The 26,831-nt window shown below is 51.9% G+C and overlaps 1 protein-coding gene across 1 annotated transcript in view; it reads left to right on the top strand.

Annotated features, from left to right (window-relative positions):
• Nucleotides 1-4,171: 4,171 nt before the first annotated feature.
• Nucleotides 4,172-26,831, top strand: part of LOC306774723 (calpain-1 catalytic subunit-like) — a gene marked incomplete at both ends in the record, with an annotated part of 204,708 nt that continues 182,048 nt past the window's right edge. The window contains 6 exons of the mRNA XM_079264877.1: nt 4,172-4,411; nt 8,765-8,834; nt 21,202-21,320; nt 24,411-24,544; nt 24,661-24,829; nt 24,904-24,987. Of these exons, the coding sequence (XP_079121003.1) occupies nt 4,172-4,411; nt 8,765-8,834; nt 21,202-21,320; nt 24,411-24,544; nt 24,661-24,829; nt 24,904-24,987 (816 nt within the window). The remainder of the gene's footprint in view (nt 4,412-8,764; nt 8,835-21,201; nt 21,321-24,410; nt 24,545-24,660; nt 24,830-24,903; nt 24,988-26,831) is intronic.

The following is a 26,831-nucleotide window of genomic DNA, read 5'->3' as shown; positions in this document are numbered from 1 at the left end:
ATGAGGATGATAAAGATGATGAGGTTGATGAAGATGATAAGGATGATGAAGATTATGAGGATGATGAAGATGATGAGGGTGATGAAGATAATGAGGGTGATGAGGATGATGAAGATGATGAGGGTGATGAGGATGATGAAGATGATGACGGTGATGAGGATGAAGATGATGAGGATGATGAAGATGATGCGGGTGATGAAGATGATGAGGATGATGAAGATGATGAGGATGATGAAGATGATGAGGGTGATGAGGATGAAGATGATGAGGATGATGAAGATGATGCGGGTGATGAAGATGATGCGGGTGATGAAGATGATGCGGGTGATGAAGATGATGAAGATGATGACGATGATGAGGATGTCCTACCTGTTCTGACCTGGTCCTATCTGGTCTTATCTGGTCTTATCTTATCCTACCTGGTCCGACCTGGTCCTATCTGGTCAGGTCCTACCTGGTTCTCCCTGGTCCGACCTGGTCTTATCTGATCCTACCTGGTTCGGCCTGGTTCTACCTCGTCCTACCTGGTCCGACCTGGTCCGACCTGGTTCTACCTGGTCCGACCTGGTCCGACCTGGTTCTACCTGGTCCTACCTGGTCCGACCTGATTCTACCTGGTCCTACCTTGTCCGACCTGGTTCTACCTGGTCCTACCTTGTCCGACCTGGTTCTACCTGGTCCTACCTTGTCCGACCTGGCCTTAACTGGTCCTACCTTGTCCGACCTGGTTCTACCTGGTCCTACCTTGTCCGACCTGGTTCTACCTGGTCCTACCTTGTCCGACCTGGCCTTAACTGGTCCTACCTTGTCCGACCTGGTTCTACCTGGTCCTACCTTGTCCGACCTGGCCTTAACTGGTCCTACCTGGTCCGACCTGATTCTACCTGGTCCTACCTTGTCCGACCTGGTTCTACCTGGTCCTACCTTGTCCGACCTGGTTCTACCTGGTCCTACCTTGTCCGACCTGGCCTTAACTGGTCCTACCTTGTCCGACCTGGTTCTACCTGGTCCTACCTTGTCCGACCTGGCCTTAACTGGTCCTACCTTGTCCGACCTGGTTCTACCTGGTCCTACCTTGTCCGACCTGGTTTTACCTGGTCCTACCTTGTCCGACCTGGCCTTAACTGGTCCTACCTTGTCCGACCTGGCCTTAACTGGTCCTACCTTGTCCGACCTGGCCTTAACTGGTCCTACCTTGTCCGACCTGGTTCTACCTGGTCCTACCTTGTCCGACCTGGTTCTACCTGGTCCTACCTTGTCCGACCTGGCCTTAACTGGTCCTACCTTGTCCGACCTGGTTCTACCTGGTCCTACCTTGTCCGACCTGGTTCTACCTGGTCCTACCTTGTCCGACCTGGCCTTAACTGGTCCTACCTTGTCCGACCTGGTTCTACCTGGTCCTACCTTGTCCGACCTGGTTTTACCTGGTCCTACCTTGTCCGACCTGGCCTTAACTGGTCCTACCTTGTCCGACCTGGCCTTAACTGGTCCTACCTTGTCCGACCTGGTTCTACCTGGTCCTACCTTGTCCGACCTGGTTCTACCTGGTCCTACCTTGTCCGACCTGGCCTTAACTGGTCCTACCTTGTCCGACCTGGTTCTACCTGGTCCTACCATGTCCGACCTGGTTCTACCTGGTCCTACCTTGTCCGACCTGGTTCTACCTGGTCCTACCTTGTCCGACCTGGCCTTAACTGGTCCTACCTTGTCCGACCTGGTTCTACCTGGTCCTACCATGTCCGACCTGGTTCTACCTGGTCCTACCTTGTCCGACCTGGCCTTAACTGGTCCTACCTTGTCCGACCTGGTTCTACCTGGTCCTACCTTGTCCGATCTGGTTCTACCTGGTCCTACCTTGTCCGACCTGGCCTTAACTGGTCCTACCTTGTCCGACCTGGTTCTACCTGGTCCTACCTTGTCCGACCTGGCCTTAACTGGTCCTACATGGTCCTATCTTGTAAACTTGTAAACCCCTCCATCTGCACAGCTTGGTAAGTGTGTCAGCACGTTGTGAAGCTTCGCTGCTCCACCGCATTGAAAATCCTCTTCTGTCAGTTTGTCCCTTGACGGATGCACCTCCTCTTCACGTCATCCAAGGAGAGAACTTTGAGTCCTTCTACCTTGAAGAGAGTTGTTCCCCTTCTTGCTGGACAGGGAGGACCCTCAGCTCTGCGGACCCCGTTGGCTGGGCTGTGGAGAAGAACCACATGTAGCAGGATATCCTTCATCCTGTGCCAGATGTGGTTTGGTCAGCATCTTCAGCAGCTCGGACATGGCTCAGGCACTGCCCTTTACACCACTGACAGCTTAGTGAATGGACCACCACCTCATGTATGCAGCGGGGTGAACTTCCGTTGGGGTTCGTCCAGTTGTTTGTGCAGCTTGTTGCTTCTGACAGCAGAGTTACTGCTGAAACGTTCCAGACGGACAGCAGCACCCACCAGATCTCAGTTCCTCTGAGTGTTTCAACTCGTTGGCGGCATCCTGTCATTACAGCAGCTCCATCATACAAGCTTCGCAGTTGCTTCACATCTACAATAGATCTGGTCTTCCACCTGCCATTTCAGAGTTCCTATGACGTTTGGTTTTCATCTCCTTGTCCTCTGTGTATCTGACATAGCTAATGAGTGGCTTTCTGTTGCTGATGTCAGTGGATTCATCCAGTGTTAATGAAAACACAGGAGTTCTTCGTACAACTTCCATAAGTATGCTTGCAATTATAGACATCATATCAGTAGGTACAACACCCATCTTGGATGGGTCTCCATGCGCCTCCAATGCATTTATCTGTAAGGTGTAGGTCCAACCACAACAATAACTTCACCAAGTTTTACCTGATTTTTCTCACAGTTGGGTTTGTTACAATTGACAGAGATATTGCTATGATACAGATCACTGTCTGATATTCCGCAGGGTGGCCGGGCTCCTTTCGGGATCGGGTGAGTCATCCAGGAGATCAGAGTAGAGCCGCTGCTCCTGCTGATCTGTAACTGGGATGCCAGAAATAGTTGTAGAGCTGGATGTTCCAGACAGAGAAGTATCTACTTGGATGCTCTGCATCAGAGAAACAATATAAGCAGGAATAGACTCAGCAACCATGTAAAACTCTCTTTGTGAAACATCAATATCATATTTTTCCATAAACACCTCATAGGGGTAAAATTATTAGGGCAGATTATTGACTGTATTAACATTATTTATAAACCAGTTATGTAGAGAATTATTTTGTTTGTGTGTAATATATACGTGTTGTTCCACAGAAAACAGTTATGTGGAGAAACTACAATGACTCTGCAGCAAGACTCGAAAGCAGAGACCCATCCAATATGGCGGTGACCCATCCAATATGGCGGAGACCCATCCAATATGGCGGTGACCCATCCAATATGGCGGTGACCCATCCAATATGGCGGAGACCCATCCAATATGGCGGTGACCCATCCAATATGGCGGTGACCCATCCAATATGGCGGAGACCCATCCAAAAAGGCGCCGACCCATCCAATATGGTGGAGACACTTGTCCACTCTCCAGCGCACAATGAGGCGTTTGTGTAGACATGTCTATGCTTGCATGGACTGGTGCATTTCAGCCCCTTTTTGTGCATGAAACTGCCGTGGCGTGGCCGTTCCGTGTTTAGCTTAATGAAAGCAGGACGCTCCACATCTTTCATGAACTTCACTCAGGTTTCAGTGGTAACGTTAGTCTCCTCTTCGCTGTGCAGCTGCTCCTCCTCAGCACATCACACGCATCTGATTGGATCTGAGGTCATTTTTGTTGCCATGGACACAGTCTGAGCCAGTTAGTCGGGAAGTTACCTTTGGGTTGCTTGGCAATGTTGCAGCCACCAACGCTACCTATCCGGATGGTGTGGATGATTATTCACATCACTGGCAGCAGTACTGGCTCTTTCTTCAGGTTCTATTTTCGGACCGGGTTCTGTGGATCGGAACTTGTGCACACCTTTACACACGACTGTAATTGTACACCGGAGTTCCCCTCATTATGAGCTCGATTTCCGGGAATTGATCATGTGATGCGCGGGTCCTGCTGTGAGTTTTATGTCAGAGACCCGGCTCTTACCCCACCAACTGGATCGGACAGACCCAGTTCTGTTGGAACAGACTCTTTAGAACTGACTCCTGGTCTCTTCAGCAGGTTGTGGGTCAGGATGTTTGGTGGTGTGTCAGATCTGATCCAGAGGGACCGGGACCGAACCGGTGGTCTGGGTTCAGTCCAGAAGGCCGTTCCCTACCTAAACCAGGATTTCCAGGTCCTGAAGGAGGAATGCCATCGGACCAGGTCTCTGTTCCAGGACCCCATGTTCCCCGCAGAACCGGCTTCACTGGGCTTCAAGGAACTTGGACCGTTCACGGCCAAGACCAGAGGGGTGGAGTGGAAGAGGCCCACGGTGAGAACCACACACCTGGACACACACCTACACACACCTGGACACACCTTCACACACCTACACACACCTGGACACACACCCGCTCACACCTGGACACACCTTCACACACCTACACACACCTGGACACACCTTCACACACCTACACACACCTGGACACACACCTACACACACCTGGACACACACCCGCTCACACCTGGACACACACCCGCTCACACCTGGACACACCTTCACATACCTGGACACACACCCGCACACACCTGGACACACCTTCACACACCTTCACACACCTGGACACACACCCGCACACACCTGCACACACCTGGACACACCTACACACACCTACACACACCTGGACACACACCTACACACACCTGGACACACACCTGCACACACCTGGACACACACCCGCTCACACCTGGACACACACCCGCTCACACCTGGACACACCTTCACATACCTGGACACACACCCGCACACACCTGGACACACCTTCACACACCTTCACACACCTGGACACACCTTCACACACCTACACACACCTGGACACACACCTACACACACCTGGACACACCTTCACACACCTACACACACCTGGACACACACCCGCTCACACCTGGACACACCTTCACACACCTACACACACCTGGACACACCTTCACACACCTACACACACCTGGACACACACCTACACACACCTGGACACACACCCGCTCACACCTGGACACACACCCGCTCACACCTGGACACACCTTCACATACCTGGACACACACCCGCACACACCTGGACACACCTTCACACACCTTCACACACCTGGACACACACCCGCACACACCTGCACACACCTGGACACACCTACACACACCTGGACACACCTTCACACACCTACACACACCTGGACACACACCTACACACACCTGGACACACACCCGCTCACACCTGGACACACCTTCACACACCTGGACACACCTACACACACCTGGACACACCTTCACACACCTACACACACCTGGACACACACCTACACACACCTGGACACACACCCGCTCACACCTGGACACACACCCGCTCACACCTGGACACACCTTCACATACCTGGACACACACCCGCACACACCTGGACACACCTTCACACACCTTCACACACCTGGACACACACCCGCACACACCTGCACACACCTGGACACACCTACACACACCTGGACACACCTTCACACACCTACACACACCTGGACACACACCTACACACACCTGGACACACACCCGCTCACACCTGGACACACCTTCACACACCTGGACACACCTACACACACCTGGACACACCTTCACACACCTACACACACCTGGACACACACCTACACACACCTGGACACACACCCGCTCACACCTGGACACACACCCGCTCACACCTGGACACACCTTCACATACCTGGACACACACCCGCACACACCTGGACACACCTTCACACACCTTCACACACCTGGACACACACCCGCACACACCTGCACACACCTGGACACACCTTCACACATCTACACACACCTACACACACCTGGACACACCTTCACACACCTGGACACACACCTGGACACACACCCGCACACACCTGGACACACCTTCACACACCTGGACACACCTTCACACACCTTCACACACCTGGACACACACCCGCACACACCCGCACACACCTGGACACACCTGGACACACCTTCACACACCTGGACACACTTTCACACACCTACACACACCTGGACACACCCGCACACACCTGGACACACCTTCACACACCTGGACACACTTTCACACACCTACACACACCTGGACACACACCTACACACACCTGGACACACACCCGCTCACACCTGGACACACACCTACACACATCTGGACACACATTCACACACCTGGACACACACCTGCACACACCTGGACACACCTTCACACACCTGGACACACCTGGACATACCTGGACACACCTTCACACACCTGGACACACCTACACACACCTGGACACACACCTACACACACCTGGACACACACCTGCACACACCTGGACACACACCCGCTCACACCTGGACACACACCCACTCACACCTGGACACACCTTCACATACCTGGACACACACCCGCACACACCTGGACACACCTTCACACACCTTCACACACCTGGACACACCTTCACACACCTACACACACCTGGACACACACCTACACACACCTGGACACACCTTCACACACCTACACACACCTGGACACACACCCGCTCACACCTGGACACACCTTCACACACCTACACACACCTGGACACACCTTCACACACCTACACACACCTGGACACACACCTACACACACCTGGACACACACCCGCTCACACCTGGACACACACCCGCTCACACCTGGACACACCTTCACATACCTGGACACACACCCGCACACACCTGGACACACCTTCACACACCTTCACACACCTGGACACACACCCGCACACACCTGCACACACCTGGACACACCTACACACACCTGGACACACCTTCACACACCTACACACACCTGGACACACACCTACACACACCTGGACACACACCCGCTCACACCTGGACACACCTTCACACACCTGGACACACCTACACACACCTGGACACACCTTCACACACCTACACACACCTGGACACACACCTACACACACCTGGACACACACCCGCTCACACCTGGACACACACCCGCTCACACCTGGACACACCTTCACATACCTGGACACACACCCGCACACACCTGGACACACCTTCACACACCTTCACACACCTGGACACACACCCGCACACACCTGCACACACCTGGACACACCTACACACACCTGGACACACCTTCACACACCTACACACACCTGGACACACACCTACACACACCTGGACACACACCCGCTCACACCTGGACACACCTTCACACACCTGGACACACCTACACACACCTGGACACACCTTCACACACCTACACACACCTGGACACACACCTACACACACCTGGACACACACCCGCTCACACCTGGACACACACCCGCTCACACCTGGACACACCTTCACATACCTGGACACACACCCGCACACACCTGGACACACCTTCACACACCTTCACACACCTGGACACACACCCGCACACACCTGCACACACCTGGACACACCTTCACACATCTACACACACCTACACACACCTGGACACACACCTACACACACCTGGACACACCTTCACACACCTGGACACACACCTGGACACACACCCGCACACACCTGGACACACCTTCACACACCTGGACACACCTTCACACACCTTCACACACCTGGACACACACCCGCACACACCCGCACACACCTGGACACACCTGGACACACCTTCACACACCTGGACACACTTTCACACACCTACACACACCTGGACACACCCGCACACACCTGGACACACCTTCACACACCTGGACACACTTTCACACACCTACACACACCTGGACACACACCTACACACACCTGGACACACACCCGCTCACACCTGGACACACACCTACACACATCTGGACACACATTCACACACCTGGACACACACCTGCACACACCTGGACACACCTTCACACACCTGGACACACCTGGACATACCTGGACACACCTTCACACACCTGGACACACCTTCACACACCTTCACACACCTGGACACACCTGGACACACCTTCACACACCTGGACACACCTGGACACACCTTCACACACCTGGACACACCTGGACACACCTGGACACATCTGCACACACCTGGACACACACCCGCACACACCTGGACACACCTTCACACACCTGGACACACACCCGCACACACCTGAACACACCTTCACACACCTGGACACACATCTGCACACACCTGGACACACCTTCACACACCTGGACACACCTGCACACACCTGGACACACCTTCACACACCTGGACACACCTTCACACACCTGGACACACACCCGCACACACCTGGACACACCTTCACACACCTGGACACACCTTCACACATCTGGACACACCTGGACACACCTTCACACACCTGGACACACATGCACACACCTGCACACACCTGGACACACCTGGACACACCTGGACACACACCCGCACACACCTGGACACACACCCGCACACACCTGGACACACCTTCACACACCTGGACACACCAGGACACACCTGGACACACCTTCACACACCTGGACACACCAGGACACACCTGGACACACCTGGACACACCTGGACACACCTGGACATGTACAGATAAAAGAGTGGACTTGTTTAATGTTTTTTCTGACTAATGCTTGTCTCCGATTGGCTGTTCCAGGAACTGACAGCTGACCCTCAGTTCATTGTAGGCGGGGCAACCAGGACAGACATCTGTCAGGGGGCACTGGGTGAGTTGGAAGGTCATGTGACCTCAGCCTGTGGCAGGATTGTTCTCTGCTCTATCTGTCTGTTTGTCTATCTTTCTATTGTGTTTCTAGCAAGCTGGCATTTTGTTTATTTATCATACTGTGTTAAGTTAGTTTTGTAAGAGTGCAGATTGAATGGGACACACCTGCTGAGTTTCTATGAAAGCAGCAGGTATAAGGTTGGCTAGGATCTGTATGTCGCGGGCTTTGAGACATTTCAGTTTTTCACTAAGCTGCAGGGTTAGGGTTAGACTCAGAGAAAGCAGGACCGCGTAGAGAAAATCCTAACAATGAAAAACCAAACTATCCATCCATTTATTTCTCCATCCATCTTCATACTGCTTATCCGGGGTCGGGTCGCGGGGGCAGCAGCCTAAGCAGGGAAGCCCAGACTTCCCTCTCCCCAGCCACATTTGCCAACTCTGCGGGGGGGATCCCGAGGCGTTCCCAGGCCAGCCGAGAGATATAATCCCTCCAGCGTGTCCTGGGTCTTCCCCGGGGTCTCCTCCCAGAGGGACGTGCCTGGAACACCTCACCAGGGAGGTCCAGGAGGCATCCTGACCAGATGCCCGAGCCACCTCAACTGGTTCCTCTCGATGCGAAGGAGCAGCGGCTCTACTCTGATCTCCTCCCGGATGACCGAGCTCCTCACCCTATTCTACAGTCATTTAGCAGACGCTTTTATCCAAAGCGATTTACATATGAGTGAGAACAACACAAGCACGAAATCAAACAGTAGAGGACATCGTAGGAAGGTGCTGGTGGACTGTCTCCTTCCATTTCATGGAAGGACCTGTGGAGTGACATGAACCCGTTTGGGTTGGTTGAAGACCAGATGTGCTGCTGGTTCTGGATCATCTGCAGAGGTTTAACCAGCATGCAGACAGACCTGCCAGTAGGGAACTGCAGTAATCCATGTGACCAGAACCTGAACCAACAGCTGGGTCGTGTGTTCTGTCGGTACGTCTGATTCTCTTGATGTTGTAGAGAGCATATCGGCAGGTACGGGCAACCGAGGCAACATGGACCTTAAAGGTCAGCTGGTCATCCACCATGACACCCAGATTCCAGGTGTAAACCACATAGTGCTGCGAGTATGTATCGCTATAGTGCCGGATTGTCCTTGAACGCACCGTTTGTTCACGTGACACTTTACGCATGCACGCACGGTGACGCCTGAGCCTGTCTGGCCAATCCGAGTTGCGGCAATTCTTCTTACACGCTGCTGGCGTCTTTCCCAGTAGGTGTGTGAGAAACGTCAGAGGAGGCTGCAACAGGTTGGTCCCGAACAAACTCATTCAGACGCCATCAGGTGTTTCTTGTGACTTATGACAGTTGTCATATATTTTAGACACGTCTATGCCCGCCGTGGGCGCTGTGAACGTCATTGCAGGCGGACCCCTACCTTGGATTGGTGAGTCTGCCTGTTTGTGGCTGTGCCTACATTGGTGCATCCACTGCTGATGCTGACGCTGTCAGTTGAATGGTTTGATTTTGTGTTTTATGAATTCAGCAACATACTGTAACTGCATAGAGTGTTGCATTGATATGTTTTCTATTATTGTATGTGTTGCTTAAGTAACCTGAACAGATTTTGAAGTGATTTGAACTGTGTGCACCAAGTTAATGGAATTAGTGAAAATAACCAAGGGTTCATGAATCCTGATGATTAGTTTTGACTGATGATTTGCTTTGCTGTTTTGATGCAGGCCAGGTGTGCCCTGTGGGGTACAAGGAATTGGATGGTGAGCTAGAACAAGAGCCTGAACTGCTAGCCGGATTGTCTCCCCTACAGTCTGGTAGGAGATTGTTGCAGCCAGCTGCTCCCACCGTTGTCCACTCAAACACACTATGCGCATTTGGACATTCAGCACTCATGGACTCAAAAAGAACTGATATATATATTTCTACATATGGACAATTCTCATCTCTTTGAACTGCAAACCTTGACTTGGATAACTGGGAGCGAAGACAGCGAAACTGGCTGGATTGAATGAAATCTTATTTGTTGCAACCTTTTGAATAACCTGAACAGCTGTAAATATTATACATTGTGCCATGTCACTGTTAATAATAATCCACCTGTTATCCAAACTTATAACATTTGTCGCTGTTCACTGTATCCCTACCTCCTCCAGCAGTTACCTAGACTTCTGATTTAATTGCCCAGATTAATAGTCTACACTCTTACATATAATGTTGGCTACACAGACAGCAGACGTAGGAACAAGTGTGATAGAGTGGAGCTTCACACGTATCTGCAGATGTAAGGAAGGATCGGCTGGACAGACAATGAGCTCTGTCTTGGACAGATGGAGCTGAAGGTGGCGATCCTTCATCCATGCAGAGATATCAGCAAGACAAGCTGATATTCTTTTTTTTTTTTCTTTTTTTTTTGTTTGTCTTGTCCAGCATTTAAGCAAGCAGACTGATGTTCTGCTGAGCAAATTTATTTTGCCAAGGGGAACTTTTGTAGATGTAATGATCCCCTTGTATTTCTTGATTCTTATTTTATTTTTCAATTTGTTTTGGATAATAGCTTGTATTACAGAGTTTATGCTGCTGGACCCGACCGGAAAGGACAGGAAAGGGGCAGAAAGAGAACAGAAAAGAGAACATAAAAAAACAAAAAAAAAAAACAAAAGACAGAGATCAATGCATACATGTATATGCACATACATACCCACCTACATATATATGTATATACACTCGCACATACATTATATATATACATATATACATACATACATACATACATATACACACACATACACATGCATACACACACGTACACATACATGCATACATAAAGATAGATATACATACATACATATACACATACACACACATACACATACATATACATACATACACACACACATATATATATATATATATATATATATACACATATACATACTCACATACATACACATACACATACACTCACACATATGCATACATATATACATATCCATACACATACATACATACACATACACATAAGTACACACACATACCCACCCACACACATAAATATATACACCCACACAAGCCAACTCTAGATTCGTGGAGAACAAAACCGTTGACAATCAGGAGGACCAGAAACTAGCAAGTTAAGTCAGAAAGACAGAAAGAGAGCTACCTGCTGTTAATGAATAAACTTGCTGGATGACTCAGTGACTGTGACACATGCAGAACATTCATGCAGAACATTTAGAGTGGAACGTGTTTAGAGAAGAGTGATCATGCCAATGTGACCCCGCCCGCCTAGGGCTAGAGGAAGGCCAGGAGAACCCAGAGACCCGGGTAACCGACAGTCACCCCCAGGTACAGATCCCAACCCCCCCACTCCAGAGCCAGCCATGCATCTGCCCAGGAGGTGGCGAAGGAGGTGCCCAACCAGAGTCCCCCGCAGTCAGGGGGAACAGGCCCCAGCAGGCCCAGGCCGGCAAGGGCCGATCCCGCCGGGCACCGGCCCCCCAGGGCAGACAGAGCGCAGGCCCCAGGGCCCCAAGAGCCCGAGAGCAGCCCCCCACCCCTGCAGGCAGAGGGCCCAGCCCACACCGACGGAGGACCAGGATCCCCAGACCGCCACCTAGCGGCAGCCAGGTCGCACCCCAGTGCACCAGCTGCGCCCCCGGGTACAGGACACCCCCCCCCCCCCCCCCCCCCCCCCCACCACCAAACCACACACACATAAACATGCATACCCTCCCTCCCCCAACACGCACTCCCCTCTCAGCCCCCATCCACACACCCCTCCGCAATCCACACACATCTCCCATCACATACACAACCCCACCCCACCTCTACTCACTCACCCATACCAAGTCACACAAACCCCAACCCACCCCTCCCCCCCTCCCCACCCCCACACACGCTCACCCCCCCCCACACACGCTCACACCCCGCCACCCCATCCCTCTACTTCTACCCAACCACACATGCCCCACCAAACACCCCTCCACCACCCACAGCCCCCCTCCAAACTTCACCCTCACTCACACATCCCATTCCGCATATACGCCCCCCCTACACACACACACACACACACACACACACACACACACACACCTCACTCCTCCAACACAGGCACACCCCAATACAACCCACGCGCCAACATACCCCTCCACACACACATCTACTCATCCTCACACATCCCTATCCCCTACCCACCTATATCCCCAACCCTAATCCCCCCCCCCCCCCCCCCGTCCTCTCCCCCACCTGTGGGGGAGAGGACAGGATGGCCCCGATCAGGGCCCCCATAATTACCGCCCACCACTCCCAGCGTCCCCCCCACCACTCCCAGCGTCCCCCCCACCACCCCACAGATGCAGCCGACCCAGCACCCCCCCAGGGCCGGCGACAACCCTCCTACAGCCAGGCCAGCCCAGACTTAGGTCTAATGGACGGCACTCTTCCCCCACCCGTACCCCCCCCCCCCCCAGTAAAGCCCCGAGAGCAGGGGCATGAGAAGACCCTATCGTCCCCCCCCCCCCCCCCCCCCGCTTATGACTGATTGTGAAGTATGTATTAGTTGCAATTAAAACTGAGGGAATTGCCACGCGGTGCTGGGAGAGGGACCACCTAAGCAGCCCCGCCCACCATACACCGCATGCCCCCCCCCCTAATCATGTGAGTCGTCAGTGTTTTGGTGTTTGGTGTCTAAGTGTAATTAAAACTGGGAGGTGAGCCGAGGCTGGGTGCAGCGATCAAGACCACCTTGATGGCCTTTCTCACCACCCAGCGCCACGTGCACACCTCCCAATACCCTGCCTGTGTGTGATGGGGAGCGGGGAGGAAGAGGGGTTGAGGGATTTAAGTCTGGAGGAAAGTGAGCTTTCCTCCAGAAGGTGAGCCGCCCGCGGCACTGGGCATGCCCCCTACTCCCAGGGCCCCCCAAGGACCAGGACAAGCCGGGGACAGCCATCCCCGTAACCAGAGCCTTCGGCGACTAACCAGAGAGTCATCACCGACCCAAGAGGGGACCAACTCACCACATGCAGAAGGGGGGCACGAGGACAAAGAGGAGGCGGGGCGGCAGAAGGGGAATCCCAGACCGATTGTCCACCGCCCCCTCACTCACAGAGGACACCCCCACCTGGGGACATGAAGTCCCCCCTTGTCCACACATCGGCACCTCACACTGTCTCAGCACACACCTACAGCCACACACACACACACTTCCGGACACATTCAGGTCCACCCAGCCACCCGTTCAGCCCACCCTTAAAACCATCCTCCTGACCCCCCCGTCACATCCAAATCTCCCCCCCCCCCATCCATCATATCTACACTTATCCACCAACCTACCACACACATGCACCACCCACTCCCCCATACATACACCCCCCCCCCCCCCACACACACAGACAGCACGCCCCCCCTCCCCCCATCCTCCCCCCCCCACACACACACCCGTATACATGCACCACCGCCACTCCCCACATACACGCATCACCCCACTCCCCTACACACACGGCACTACCCCCCCCCACAGACACCACGACACCCCCCCCACACACGCATCATCACACTTCCCCACCCACACACATCCACATACCTATGTACCGCCACCAGTCCTCAACGCACACCCCCTACACACATCCCTCCATACACACTCACATCCCATCCACACTATCAAACACCCCCCACTCAACAAGTCCCAGGGTCGCAACCAGGCACCAGAGCACGTACCTGCCCGCCGCCGCAGCGGCAGGTCCAGGTCAGCCCAGCCCCCCCCCCGGCACAAGCCGACCCCCCACCCCCAAGAGACAGGGGACAACCCCGGGCACCGGAGCCCGGGACCCCGCCCAGCCCACCCCACGGCGGCACAGGCGCCCGTTACGGAGTCACGCCCGCCAACCCATCCCCCGCCAGCGACCTCGCCCCGCCGCTGCGCGGCAACTCCAGCCGCCGGCCCATCCAGGTCCACAGTAGGGCTAGAAACCTAGCCACTCCAGCAATGGAGCAGTCAAAATCCCCCCCCCAGGAGCCCACCACAGACCCACAGCCCCCAGAGAACCCCAACCGGCCACCAACCCCGAGCGCAATAAGGTCACATTCTCCCCCCATACTAAGTGATGGAGCTGATCACAGGGGACCAGAGGGAATAAAGTTCAGCTGACTGATCTCTTGAGGAGGCAGACATCATCTCGACACTGATGTGATCTAATAAGAGATTTCTGAACTGCTGGATACACAGACTTTGTTTGCTTTTCCAGTTTAGAAGGATAGTTTTCTTTGCGATACATAAACTGGTGAGGATTAAGTTTGCAGAATTAAATTCTATGTTAATTTCACCCAAGTAACCCAGTAGGCCCAGTTTGGGGTTTGTAGGGATGTTACATTTGAAGCAATTTGACAGATCTTTACATACCTGAAACCAGAATTCCTGGACAGGTGGGCAAGACCACAAAGCATGGTAGTAGCTGTCAGTCGTGTTGCCAGTGCAGTGTGGACAGATGTTTGGTTGTGACAGACCCATCCTGAACATCCTGTGTCCTGTATAATGAGTTCTATGCAGAATTTTAAATTGTATTAGTTGCATGTTTGAATTCTTAGTCATTGTAAATGTATTTGAACAGATTTGTGACCATTCATTTTGGTCAAAGTTACTGGATAAGTCTGCTTCCCATTTAGAAGTTGGGAGACATATGGAATCGTCTAGCTTTGATAGTAATCTGTATATTTTGGATAACAGTTTCGGGGCATTGAGATTTAAGAATTCTGCAGCCCTGATAGGTAGCTGCAAGTTTAATTGATCAGGGGTGTATTTCTTACCTATAATAGATTTAAGTTGGTGGTATTCTAAGAATTTTGTGCTGCTGATTTCATATCGTGAAGTAATTGTGTCAAAAGGGAGAAAGTTCCCGTTTTCTATTAAATGTTCTAACTGTTTTATTCCTTTATTCTTCCACTGAGGGAAGTTTATCATTTTCTGGTTTTGCTGGATGTCGGGATTGTTCCAAATAGGTGTAAGTTTGCATGGAATAAGCAAGGACTTGGTTAGTTTAAGAAATTCCCACCAGGCCATTAGTGAGGAGCTGATATTAATGCTTTTAAAGCATTTTTGGCGTTTGACAGCTGTGCTGATAAATGGCAGGTCTGAAATTGCCATATCCTCACACATAGCTTCTTCTATATTAAGCCATGGTTCATCTAGATAGCTAGGTTTAAGCCATTTAGAGATGTATTGTAGTCTATTGCTTATAAAGTAATTTTGGAAATTAGGCAAGTCTAAGCCACCGCTATCTTTAGTCTTCTGGAGTGTTTTTAGACTAATCCGTGGTGGTTTGTCTTTCCAGAGAAATCTAGTAACATTAGAGTCCAGCGATTTAAACCAGGTGGAGGGAGGTTTAATGGGGATCATTGAAAACAGATAATTGATTTTAGGTAGAATCATCATTTTTATAGTTGCAACTCTTCCCATTAGTGATATGGGTAAAGATTTCCACCGTGTGAGATCGTCCTCAATTGTTTTTAGTAGAGGGACATAATTTAGCTTTATAAGGTCTGACAGTCTGGGTGAGATGTTTATTCCCAAGTATCTAATATCTCCTGACTGTAAAGCAGCGTCAGGAGTATTATGGAAGGGACAGTTGATGGGTAGAACGGTGGTTTTAGACCAATTAATGGAATATTCAGAAATTGATGAGAATTTATTGATGAGTGCGATTGTCTGACAGATGGATGATTGTGAATTTTGAAGGAAAAGTAAAACATCATCAGCATAAAGACTGGTCTTATGCTCCATATTTCTACAGTTAATGCCTTTAATGTCTTTGTTTTGTCTAATTATGCTGCTAAGGGTTCAATAAAGATTGCAAAAAGTGAGGGGGAGAGTGGACAGCCTTGTCTGGTGCCTCTCTGCAATCTGAAGCTGTGAGAAGTTTGATCATTTGTCCTGACGCATGCATTTGGATTGCTATACAGTATCTTTATCCAGTCGATAAACGATGAGCCAAACCCCAATTTTCTTAATGTTGCAAATAAGAATTTCCAGTTCACCCTGTCAAATGCTTTTTCAGCATCTAGAGAGATTATTGTAGTTTCCAGGTTATGTATGGTGGCATAATCAATTAGATTTATTAGTCTGCGCGTATTAGTGGTGGAATGTCGTCCCTTGATAAATCCTGTTTGATCAGGATGTATGATAAGTGGAGTTATTCACGGTTCCATTCCGAGGAGCTGAAACATGAAGATCCATGACCTCAACTGCTCCTCGGTGTCCACAAGGTCCTCCATGTGATGCACTAACCTGTCGCTCCATGCTCCAGTCCACTCCACCTGTCCCCACGGGTTCCTGATCCGGATCAGACTCTCCGGCCGTCCGTTGTAGTCCACCTGCAGGACCAAAACCCACACAGACTAAATCATATTGATCCGCCATCGTACTGCGTCGGGGTGTCCTAATGTACATCCTGTCTGTCACAGGGGTCTCAAGATCTTACAAGTCTTATGACAGTCTCTATTCTATTCTATTCTATTCTATTCTATTCTATTCTATTCTATTTATTTAGCAAATGCTTTTTTCCAAAGCGACTTACAAGTGAGAGTGAGAACAAGAGAGCATATCAGCAGGTACGGGCAACCGAGGCAACATGGACCTTAAAGGTCAGCTGGTCATCCACCATGACACCCAGATTCCAGGCAGCAGACGTAGGAACAAGTGTGATAGAGTGGAGCTTCACACGTATCTGTGGAGGTAAGGAAGGATTGGCTGGACAGACAATGAGCTGTCTTGGACAGATGGAGCTGAAGGTGGTGATCCTTCATCCATGCAGAGATATCAGCAAGACAAGCTGATATTCTCAGTGAAACGTTGCGTTGTCTGGTGGGAAGGAGAGGAAAAGCTGAGTGTCATCTGCATAGCAGTGGTAGGAGAAGCCATGAGAGCTTCTAACTGCACCGAGTGAGGAGGTGGATGGTGGAAAGAGAAGAGGACCGAGCACCGATCCCTGAGGCTCCCCTGTTTTCATGTGATCTGGACACTTCTCCTCACCAGGATACTCTGAAGGATCTTCCTGAGAGGTAGGACGTGGACCAGGAGAGGACAGATCCAGAGATGCCGAGCTCAGAGAGTGGAGAGGAGAATCTGATGGTTGGCAGAAGCAGCAGACAGGTCCAGCAGGACCAGGACTGACCGGTGGATCTGGTCCAGCAGGACCAGGACTGACCGGTGGATCTGGTCCAGCAGGACCAGGACTGACCGGTGGATCTGGTCCAGCAGGACCAGGACCGACCGGTGGATCTGGTCCAGCAGGACCAGGACCGACCGGTGGATCTGGTCCAGCAGGACCAGGACTGACAGGTGGATCTGGTCCAGCAGGACCAGGACTGACCAGTGGATCTGGTGTTAGGGAACCAGTAGCAGACAGGAGACCAGTTCCAGAGGAGTGAAGCCAGACTGATGTGGATCTAACTGGTTTCTATCATGGAGGAACTGGGAGAGTGAAGACGACCCGCTCCAGTAGTGTGGACATGAACGGCACCAGTGGGACCAGCCGGTAGTTTCCAACCTGGACTGGGTTGAGTGTGGGTTTCTTCAGCAGCGGGGTGACCCGAGCTTGCTGGAAGACAGAGGGAAAGACAGCGGATTCCAGAGAGGAGATGATAATATGGGTCACTGCAGATTGATTGGAGGTAAAATGCTCTGCAGGATGTCGGTAGGGACCGGATCCAGAGGACAGATAGTGGCTTTAGAGTTGACTAGAAGTTTAGAGACTTGGTCCTCATTCAGAGGGCAGAAAGAGCAAAGTGAGGCACCACTAGCTGGATGTGGTGGACTGAGCTGGTCAGGCTCAGAGAAGTGATTCCTGATGGTAGCAACCTTTTCAGTAAAACAGGAAGCCAACATGTCTGCAGTCAGCGTGGCGGGATGTTTCTGGAGCCTCATTAACAGACAGGAAGGAGGAGTCTGAATCAGAGGGGAGAGTTAACCTCATCAGACAGCTGTGCTGGACTTAGAGATCTCAGGTTTCTGCGGTAGGAAACCGTCCTCGGAGCCTCTTTAGCGCCATGAGGAAGGAGGGCTGAGAATGTGACCAGGAGGTGGTCTGAGAGGTGCGGGGGGGGGACTGGCAGATCAGCTGTGGACCAGTTCCTGGTCAGGACCAGATCCATAGTGCTGCCGGCTTAGTGTGTCGGAGGAGTCTGGACCGGTCTGAGACTGAAGGAGGTTCATTAAGTCATTGATCTGAGTTTTGCCAGTGTGAATATTTAGGTCTCCATGACAACCAGCGGTGTGACATCATCAGGTGTGTCAGAGAGTAACATATCCATCTCAGAGATAAAGTGGTTCATGTTGCCTCCTGGAGGCCATATATGACCAGAATGTATGTATCGGTCGGAGCAGAGACCTGGATTACATGATGAGCAGGAAGCCATGGGACACAGAGAGGTAAAGCTCCATGTTTTAGGAAGCAGGACGTCCGTTCCACCTCCTCGTCCAGCAGAGCGAGGTGTCTGGGTGAAATCTGCGTTAAGGGAGAGGACAGCAGGAGTCGCTGTGTTTTCTGGATGGATCCAGGTCTCAGTCAGGACCAGGACCTGAACGTCTGAGACTGACATCAGAGAACTGATGAATTCTGTTTTATTTACTACGGACTGACAGTTCCAGAGACGGGAGGTGAGAGAGGATGAGGACAGTGTGGGAGACGGTGGTCCAGAGAGGTTTAGAGGACTGCCTTGTCTGTGGGAGACAGGCCTTGGTCTGTCCCCGTATCAGACGGGGATGGTTGGAGACACGTGGTAATGTGAGCTTAGCTGCTCGTGTCTCGGTGGACTGGCGCAGGTAGACTCGCAGGTCTTCACCCGTAGTGGTCTGAACCCGACGTGGGACACAGTGGCTGACACGACAGCGCACCTGGACTGCTGACGTACCTGGGACGGACCCAGCTGGGTCCACTCAGCCTGATTTAACAGCCGGCTGAAACCACCTCTTTCTGCTTGCCCCTGGCAGTTGAACCCTATCTCTAAGGGAGAGCCCGGCCACCCTGCGGAGGAAACTCATTTCAGCCGCCTGTATACGAGATCTCCTTCTTTCGGTCACGACCCACAGCTCATGACCATAGGTGAGGGTAGGAACGTAGATCGACTGGTAAATGGAGAGCTTCGCCTTCTGGCTCAGCTCCTTCTTCACCACGACAGACCGGCGCAGAGTCCGCATTACTGCAGACGCCGCACCGATCCGTCTGTCGATCTCACGCTCCATCATTCCCTCACTCGTGAACAAGACCCCGAGATATTTAAACTCCTCCACTTGAGGCAGGACCTGACTCCCGACCCGGAGAGGACAATCCACCCTATTCCGGCTGAGGACCATGGTCTCAGATTTGGAGGTGCTGATTCTCATCCCAGCCGCTTCACACTCGGCCGCGAATCGCTCAAGTGAGAGCTGGAGATCACGACCAGATGAAGCCAACAGGACCACGTCATCTGCAAAAAGCAGGGACCCAATCCTGAGGCCACCAAGTCGGATCCCCTCAACACCTCGGCTGCACCTAGAAATTCTGTCCATATAAGTTATGAACAGAATCGGTGATAAAGGGCAGCCTTGGCGGAGTCCAACCCTTCAGTGAGGGTAATATAAACTAACAGGCCAGATAATTGTGATCAGTACATTTAATAAGTTTTACATTTAAACACAACAGGTCGAATGGTGGATTTTGATCAGATCAAATGATTTTCCTACTTCTGATTCTTAACTTCCTGCTGGTCAAATAGTCTGATTAAACCCCTTTAAACCACTTCCAGAAACTTTCAGCATCCTGGAAACTCTTTCCGCTATGATAGAAGTTTCTGAAAACAACTAATGTTACAGGAAGCGCCTAAATGCACCACTTCCGCTGGTATTGATCTTTTCATTGATCTGCAAATGGATATCCATTATCCGTTGTTAATGTTTGTGTTTAGCTTAGCATTAGCATGTCCCCAAAGACCATCACGGTAATGGAGTCAGCTGATGTTTGGGCTGATCTGAAGAAAGTGCTAACAGGAAGCATTTCCTGCTGAGAAAACAACGCATTAGGTCTGGAATTTGCTGACTGAAGCTTAAATGATGAAGAATTGACTGGAACATGAAGATTGCTGTTGAATCATGTGACCAGCAGGAGGCACTGCAGGCCCACTCAGAGAACAGACTACAGCAACACGGCAGTTGCTTTTAATCAGATAAGCTCTGAAGACACCTCCGGTGATTTCAGTTGTTGAGCTTAAATCTGGAAGCTGGATTGATGCTCACGATGAGACTCTGGGGTCGGTTACAGCGTCACAATCATAGGGTCCACATAGATAGATCCAGCTTCAGCTGACGGGTCATGGGACCTCGGTCTGTTTCCAGGTGACTGTTGGCTGCTGGCTGCCATTGGCTCTCTGACTCTGAACGACCGTCTGCTGCATCGTGTTGTTCCCCATGGCCAGAACTTCAGTCAGCAGTATGCCGGCATCTTCCACTTCCAGGTGAGACGCCGTCTGTCCAAAGTCCACATGTCCAAAGACCACACCCAGCTTCACAAAGACCACACCCACTTTCACAAAGACCACACCCAGCTTCACAAAGACCACACCCACCTTCACAAAGACCACACCCACCTTCACAAAGACCACACCCACCTTCACAAAGACCACAATTCTTTTTTTTTCTTTTTTTCCCCTTTTTTTTCCACAATTCATGAAAAAAACGTAAAAAAAAAAAAACAGAACATGAGGGACTAATTTAGTGGAAGGATCAAAGCAGTAGCACAGTTTGTAAAGATAAGCTATGAGTTTGGACGGGAAGTGATGTGGCGATCAGGGGTATGATGGAGCCAAGTAGTGAAGAACCGTCAAGCTCAGGTTTAAAGTTCCAAAATAAGGGATTTTAATATAACCCAAAAAAGGGAGAGACAATTTTAACATGAAGGAATAAATCGGATCCATAAAAGAGGTCAACATAACCAAACTATTCTCAACTAACTAACTAACTCACAAAAGCAAGCAAAATGAAACAAACTGACCTACAAATGACACACAGGGTGAAACTTAAACCAAAACAGACAAAGAGGATGACACACATGAGCCTGAACAGAGGAAAACCCTGAAGTCCTGCTGCAACTGTTCTGGTCCAAGCAGCTGGATCCACCCAGTCTGGCTGTGAACCTGCTGGTTCACAGCCAGACTGGAGCCACTGAAATGCAACAAATGAAAACATCATACCACCACAACATAAACTAAAATGTGAACTGTGTTGTGATGCTAAATTAAATTAATGTCTAACAAGATATTATTTGTCTGTAAATGAAATCCTGGTTAAACCAGCTGAATCTAAGTGTACGTGTGATGCAGACTGATATAACCGATGTGTGGCTGTAGACCAGTGTTTCTTACTGCCAGGCCCCCCCGCCCTGCATGGTTTAGACATGATCCTCTTCCAAAGACCTGAGTCAGATTATTGAGCTTCCTCATCAAGTTGTTTGCAGCCTGTTAACGGGTTGCCTCTAAAGCATGCAGGGAGGGGGCCTAAGGACTTGGGCTGAGAAACACTGCTGACCCCTAACCCCCTAACACTGAGAGACACAGCCATGATGGGGGAACTATGGAAAGCTCTGCCTTCCATGGAGAAGAGGTGTGAAAATGGCAAAGTGAGACAGCATCGAAGGGTGTAAACGGGTGTAGCAATGTATATCAGGTCTGAGATGGCCTTGTGAGGGAACAACAACTAACCCTAACCCAACCCTAACCCAAATAACCCTAACCCTAACCCAACTAACCCTGACCCAACCCAACCCTAACACAAATAACCCTAACCCAACTAACCCTAACCCAACCCCAACCCTAACCCACATAACCCTAACTCTAAACCAACTAACCATAACCCAACCCCAACCCTAACACAAATAACCCTAACCCAACTAACCCTAACCCAACCCCAACCCTAACCCACATGACCCTAACTCTAAACCAACTAATCCTAACCCAACCCCAACCCTAACCCAAATAACCCTAACCCTAACCCAACTAACCCTAACCCAACCCCAACCCTAACCCAAATAACCCTAAACCAACTAACCCTAACCCAACCCCAACCCTAACCCAAATAACCCTAACCCAACTAATCCTGACCCAACCCAACCCTAACACAAATAACCCTAACCCAACTAACCCTAACCCAACCCCAACCCTAACCCACATAACCCTAACTCTAAACCAACTAACCCAACCCCAACCCTAACCCAAATAACCCTAACCCAACTAACCCTAACCCAACCCCAACCCTAACCCACATGACCCTAACTCTAAACCAACTAATCCTAACCCAACCCCAACCCTAACCCAAATAACCCTAACCCTAACCCAACTAACCCTAACCCAACCCCAACCCTAACCCAAATAACCCTAAACCAACTAACCCTAACCCAACCCCAACCCTAACCCAAATAACCCTAACCCAACTAACCCTGACCCAACCCAACCCTAACCCAAATAACCCTAACCTTAACCGAACTAACCCTGACCCAACCCAACCCTAACCCAAATAACCCTAACCCAACCCCAACCCTAACTGAAATAACCCTAACTCTAAACCAACTAACCCTAACCCAACCCTAACCCAACCCAACCCTAACCCAAATAACCCTAACCTTAACCGAACTAACCCTGACCCAACCCAACCCTAACCCAAATAACCCTAACCCAACCCCAACCCTAACTGAAATAACCCTAACTCTAAACCAACTAACCCTAACCCAACCCTAACCCAAATAACCCTAACCCAACTAACCCTAACCTAACCAAACTAACACTAACCTAACCCCAACCCTAACCCAACTAACCCTAACCCAACCCAACCCTAACCCTAACTCTAAACCAACTAACCCTAACCCAACCCTAACCCAAATAACCCTAACCCAACTAACCCTAACCTAACCCCAACCCTAACCCAACTAACCCCAGCCCAACTAAGATTCTAAATAGGATGAGGAAATCCCAGCTACGACCCGTTCTGAACCAGGTAAAGGGAGTTGTGGTCTCAGCGAGACGCGACTAGACCATGAACGAGATGGAAGCAGTGAGGGAGGGGCCTGAATGATTAATCCTATGGAGATGATCTTATTGACATGGGAGGTGAAGGAGCTGTGCTACCGAGCAGGACACCGGACTGTTGACCTGCGTAGCGGTAAATAAGAGCATCAATGACAGCAGCAAACTGAGATTTGGCAGGAGTTTGTACCTACAAGGAGCATTTCCCATTTGCCACCGTTTGAAGGTGAAAGTGAAGCAGGATGGGTGTCGCCTGCAGAGCAGCTGAATGTGCTGTTTTCAGAAAACATGCCAAAGGGATGTTGGCGAGGCACAGCAGTACTGAGTACTACACCCGTACTGTAGCAGCAGCCAGAGACAAGAGTCCAAAGACGTCCATACCTGCTGGGAGCAGACGGCCTGCTTCAGTCAGATGCTTGTTGGTTCATTTTATTTGTTTCAAAGTGAATTTTTTATTTCTTCTTTCGGTCCATTCATCTGTGTTTTGTCCCTCCATCCTTCCCGTCCATTGGTTCCCGTGTCTGTCCTCAGTTCTGGCAGTTCGGGGAGTGGGTGGACGTAGTGATCGATGATCGTCTGCCGATTAAAGATGGAGAACTTCTGTTTGTCCACTCAGCTGAAGGCAGCGAGTTCTGGAGCGCCCTGCTGGAGAAGGCCTACGCCAAGTAAGACCGATCCGCCTGTGGAGACGGAGGATGGCTTGCCTCCAGACAGTCTGACGTTGTACAGGAAGAAAGCTGATTCTGAGGAAGTTCTGAGCTCTGTTCTCACCGGGTTCCAGGCTGAACGGATCGTACGAGGCGCTGTCTGGCGGCAGCACCGTGGAGGGCTTTGAAGATTTCACCGGTGGCGTGTCGGAGATGTACGAGCTGAAGAACGCTCCCGGGGATCTCCATCGGATCATCAGCAAAGCTCTGCAGAGAGGATCTCTGCTGGGCTGCTCCATCGACGTCAGTGTTCAGAGACCTGCTGGAGTTTGTCCTTCAGAACCAAACAGAACCTCAGAACTTTGCTTCCTCTGCAGATCAGCAGTGCCGCGGACATGGAGGCCGTGACGTTCAAGAAGCTGGTGAAAGGTCACGCCTACTCAGTCACAGGCCTCAGACAGGTGAGCACCTGGATCCTGCAGCCATGCGACCTTTACAGATGGTATGTCTAACCCTAACACCCATGCCCCAACCCCCCAATCAGCCCCAACCCCCCAATCAGCTCCAACCAGCCCCAACCCCCCAACCAGCCCCAACCCCCCAATCAGCCCCAACCAGCCCCAACCCCCCAACCAGCCCCAACCCCCCAATCAGCCCCAATCCCCCAATCAGCCCCAACCAGCCCCAATCAGCCCCAACCAGCCCCAATCAGCCCCAACCCCCCAACCAGCCCCAACCCCCCAACCAGCCCCAACCCCCCAACCCCCCAATCAGCCCCAACCCCCCAACCCCCCAATCAGCCCCAACCAGCCCCAATCAGCCCCAACCCCCCAACCAGCCCCAATCAGCCCCAACCCCCCAATCAGCCCCAACCCCCCAACCAGCCCCAATCAGCCCCAACCCCCCAACCAGCCCCAACCCCCCAATCAGCCCCAACCCCCCAACCAGCCCCAACCCCCCAATCAGCCCCAACCCCCCAATCAGCCCCAACCAGCCCCAATCAGCCCCAACCCCCCAACCAGCCCCAACCAGCCCCAATCAGCCCCAACCCCCCAACCAGCCCCAACCCCCCAATCAGCCCCAACCCCCCAACCAGCCCCAACCCCCCAACCCCCCAATCAGCCCCAACCAGCCCCAACCAGCCCCAATCAGCCCCAACCCCCCAACCAGCCCCAATCAGCCCCAACCCCCCAACCAGCCCCAATCAGCCCCAACCCCCCAACCAGCCCCAACCCCCCAATCAGCCCCAACCAGCCCCAATCAGCCCCAACCCCCCAACCAGCCCCAATCAGCCCCAACCCCCCAACCAGCCCCAACCCCCCAACCCCCAATCAGCCCCAACCAGCCCCAACCAGCCCCAACCCCCCAACCAGCCCCAATCAGCCCCAACCCCCCAACCCCCCAACCAGCCCCAACCCCCCAACCCCCCAATCAGCCCCAACCAGCCCCAATCAGCCCCAACCCCCCAACCAGCCCCAATCAGCCCCAACCCCCCAACCAGCCCCAACCCCCCAATCAGCCCCAACCCCCCAACCAGCCCCAATCAGCCCCAACCCCCCAATCAGCCCCAACCCCCCAACCAGCCCCAATCAGCCCCAACCCCCCAATCAGCCCCAACCCCCCAATCAGCCCCAACCCCCCTATCAGTCCTGCTGGACCAGATCTACCGGTCAGTCCTGATCCTGCTGGACCAGATCCACTGGTGAGTCCTCAGTACTGGTCCTGCTGGACCAGATCCACCGGTCAGTCCTGGTCCTGCTGGACCAGATCCACCGGTCAGTCCTGGTCCTGCTGGACCTGTCTGCTGCTTCTGCCAACCATCAGATTCTCTTCTCCACTCTCTGAGCTCGGCATCTCTGGATCTGTCCTCTCCTGGTCCACGTCCTACCTCTCAGGAAGATCCTTCAGAGTATCCTGGTGAGGAGAAGTGTCCAGATCACATGAAAACAGGGGAGCCTCAGGGATCGGTGCTCGGCCCTCTTCTCTTTCCACCATCCACCTCCTCACTCGGTGCAGTTAGAAGCTCTCATGGCTTCTCCTACCACTGCTATGCAGATGACACTCAGCTTTTCCTCTCCTTCCCACCAGACAACGCAACGTTTCACTGAGAATATCAGCTTGTCTTGCTGATATCTCTGCATGGATGAAGGATCGCCACCTTCAGCTCCATCTGTCCAAGACAGAGCTCATTGTCTGTCCAGCCGATCCTTCCTTACCTCCACAGATACGTGTGAAGCTCCACTCTATCACACTTGTTCCTACGTCTGCTGCCTGGAATCTGGGTGTCATGGTGGATGACCAGCTG

Source organism: Telmatherina bonti (genome assembly GCF_933228915.1).
Source record: "Telmatherina bonti genome assembly, chromosome: 3".
Classification (NCBI taxonomy): domain Eukaryota; kingdom Metazoa; phylum Chordata; class Actinopteri; order Atheriniformes; family Telmatherinidae; genus Telmatherina; species Telmatherina bonti.
The sequence above is the reverse complement of the archived record's forward strand: the minus strand, read 5'-3'. Positions and strand labels throughout refer to the sequence as shown.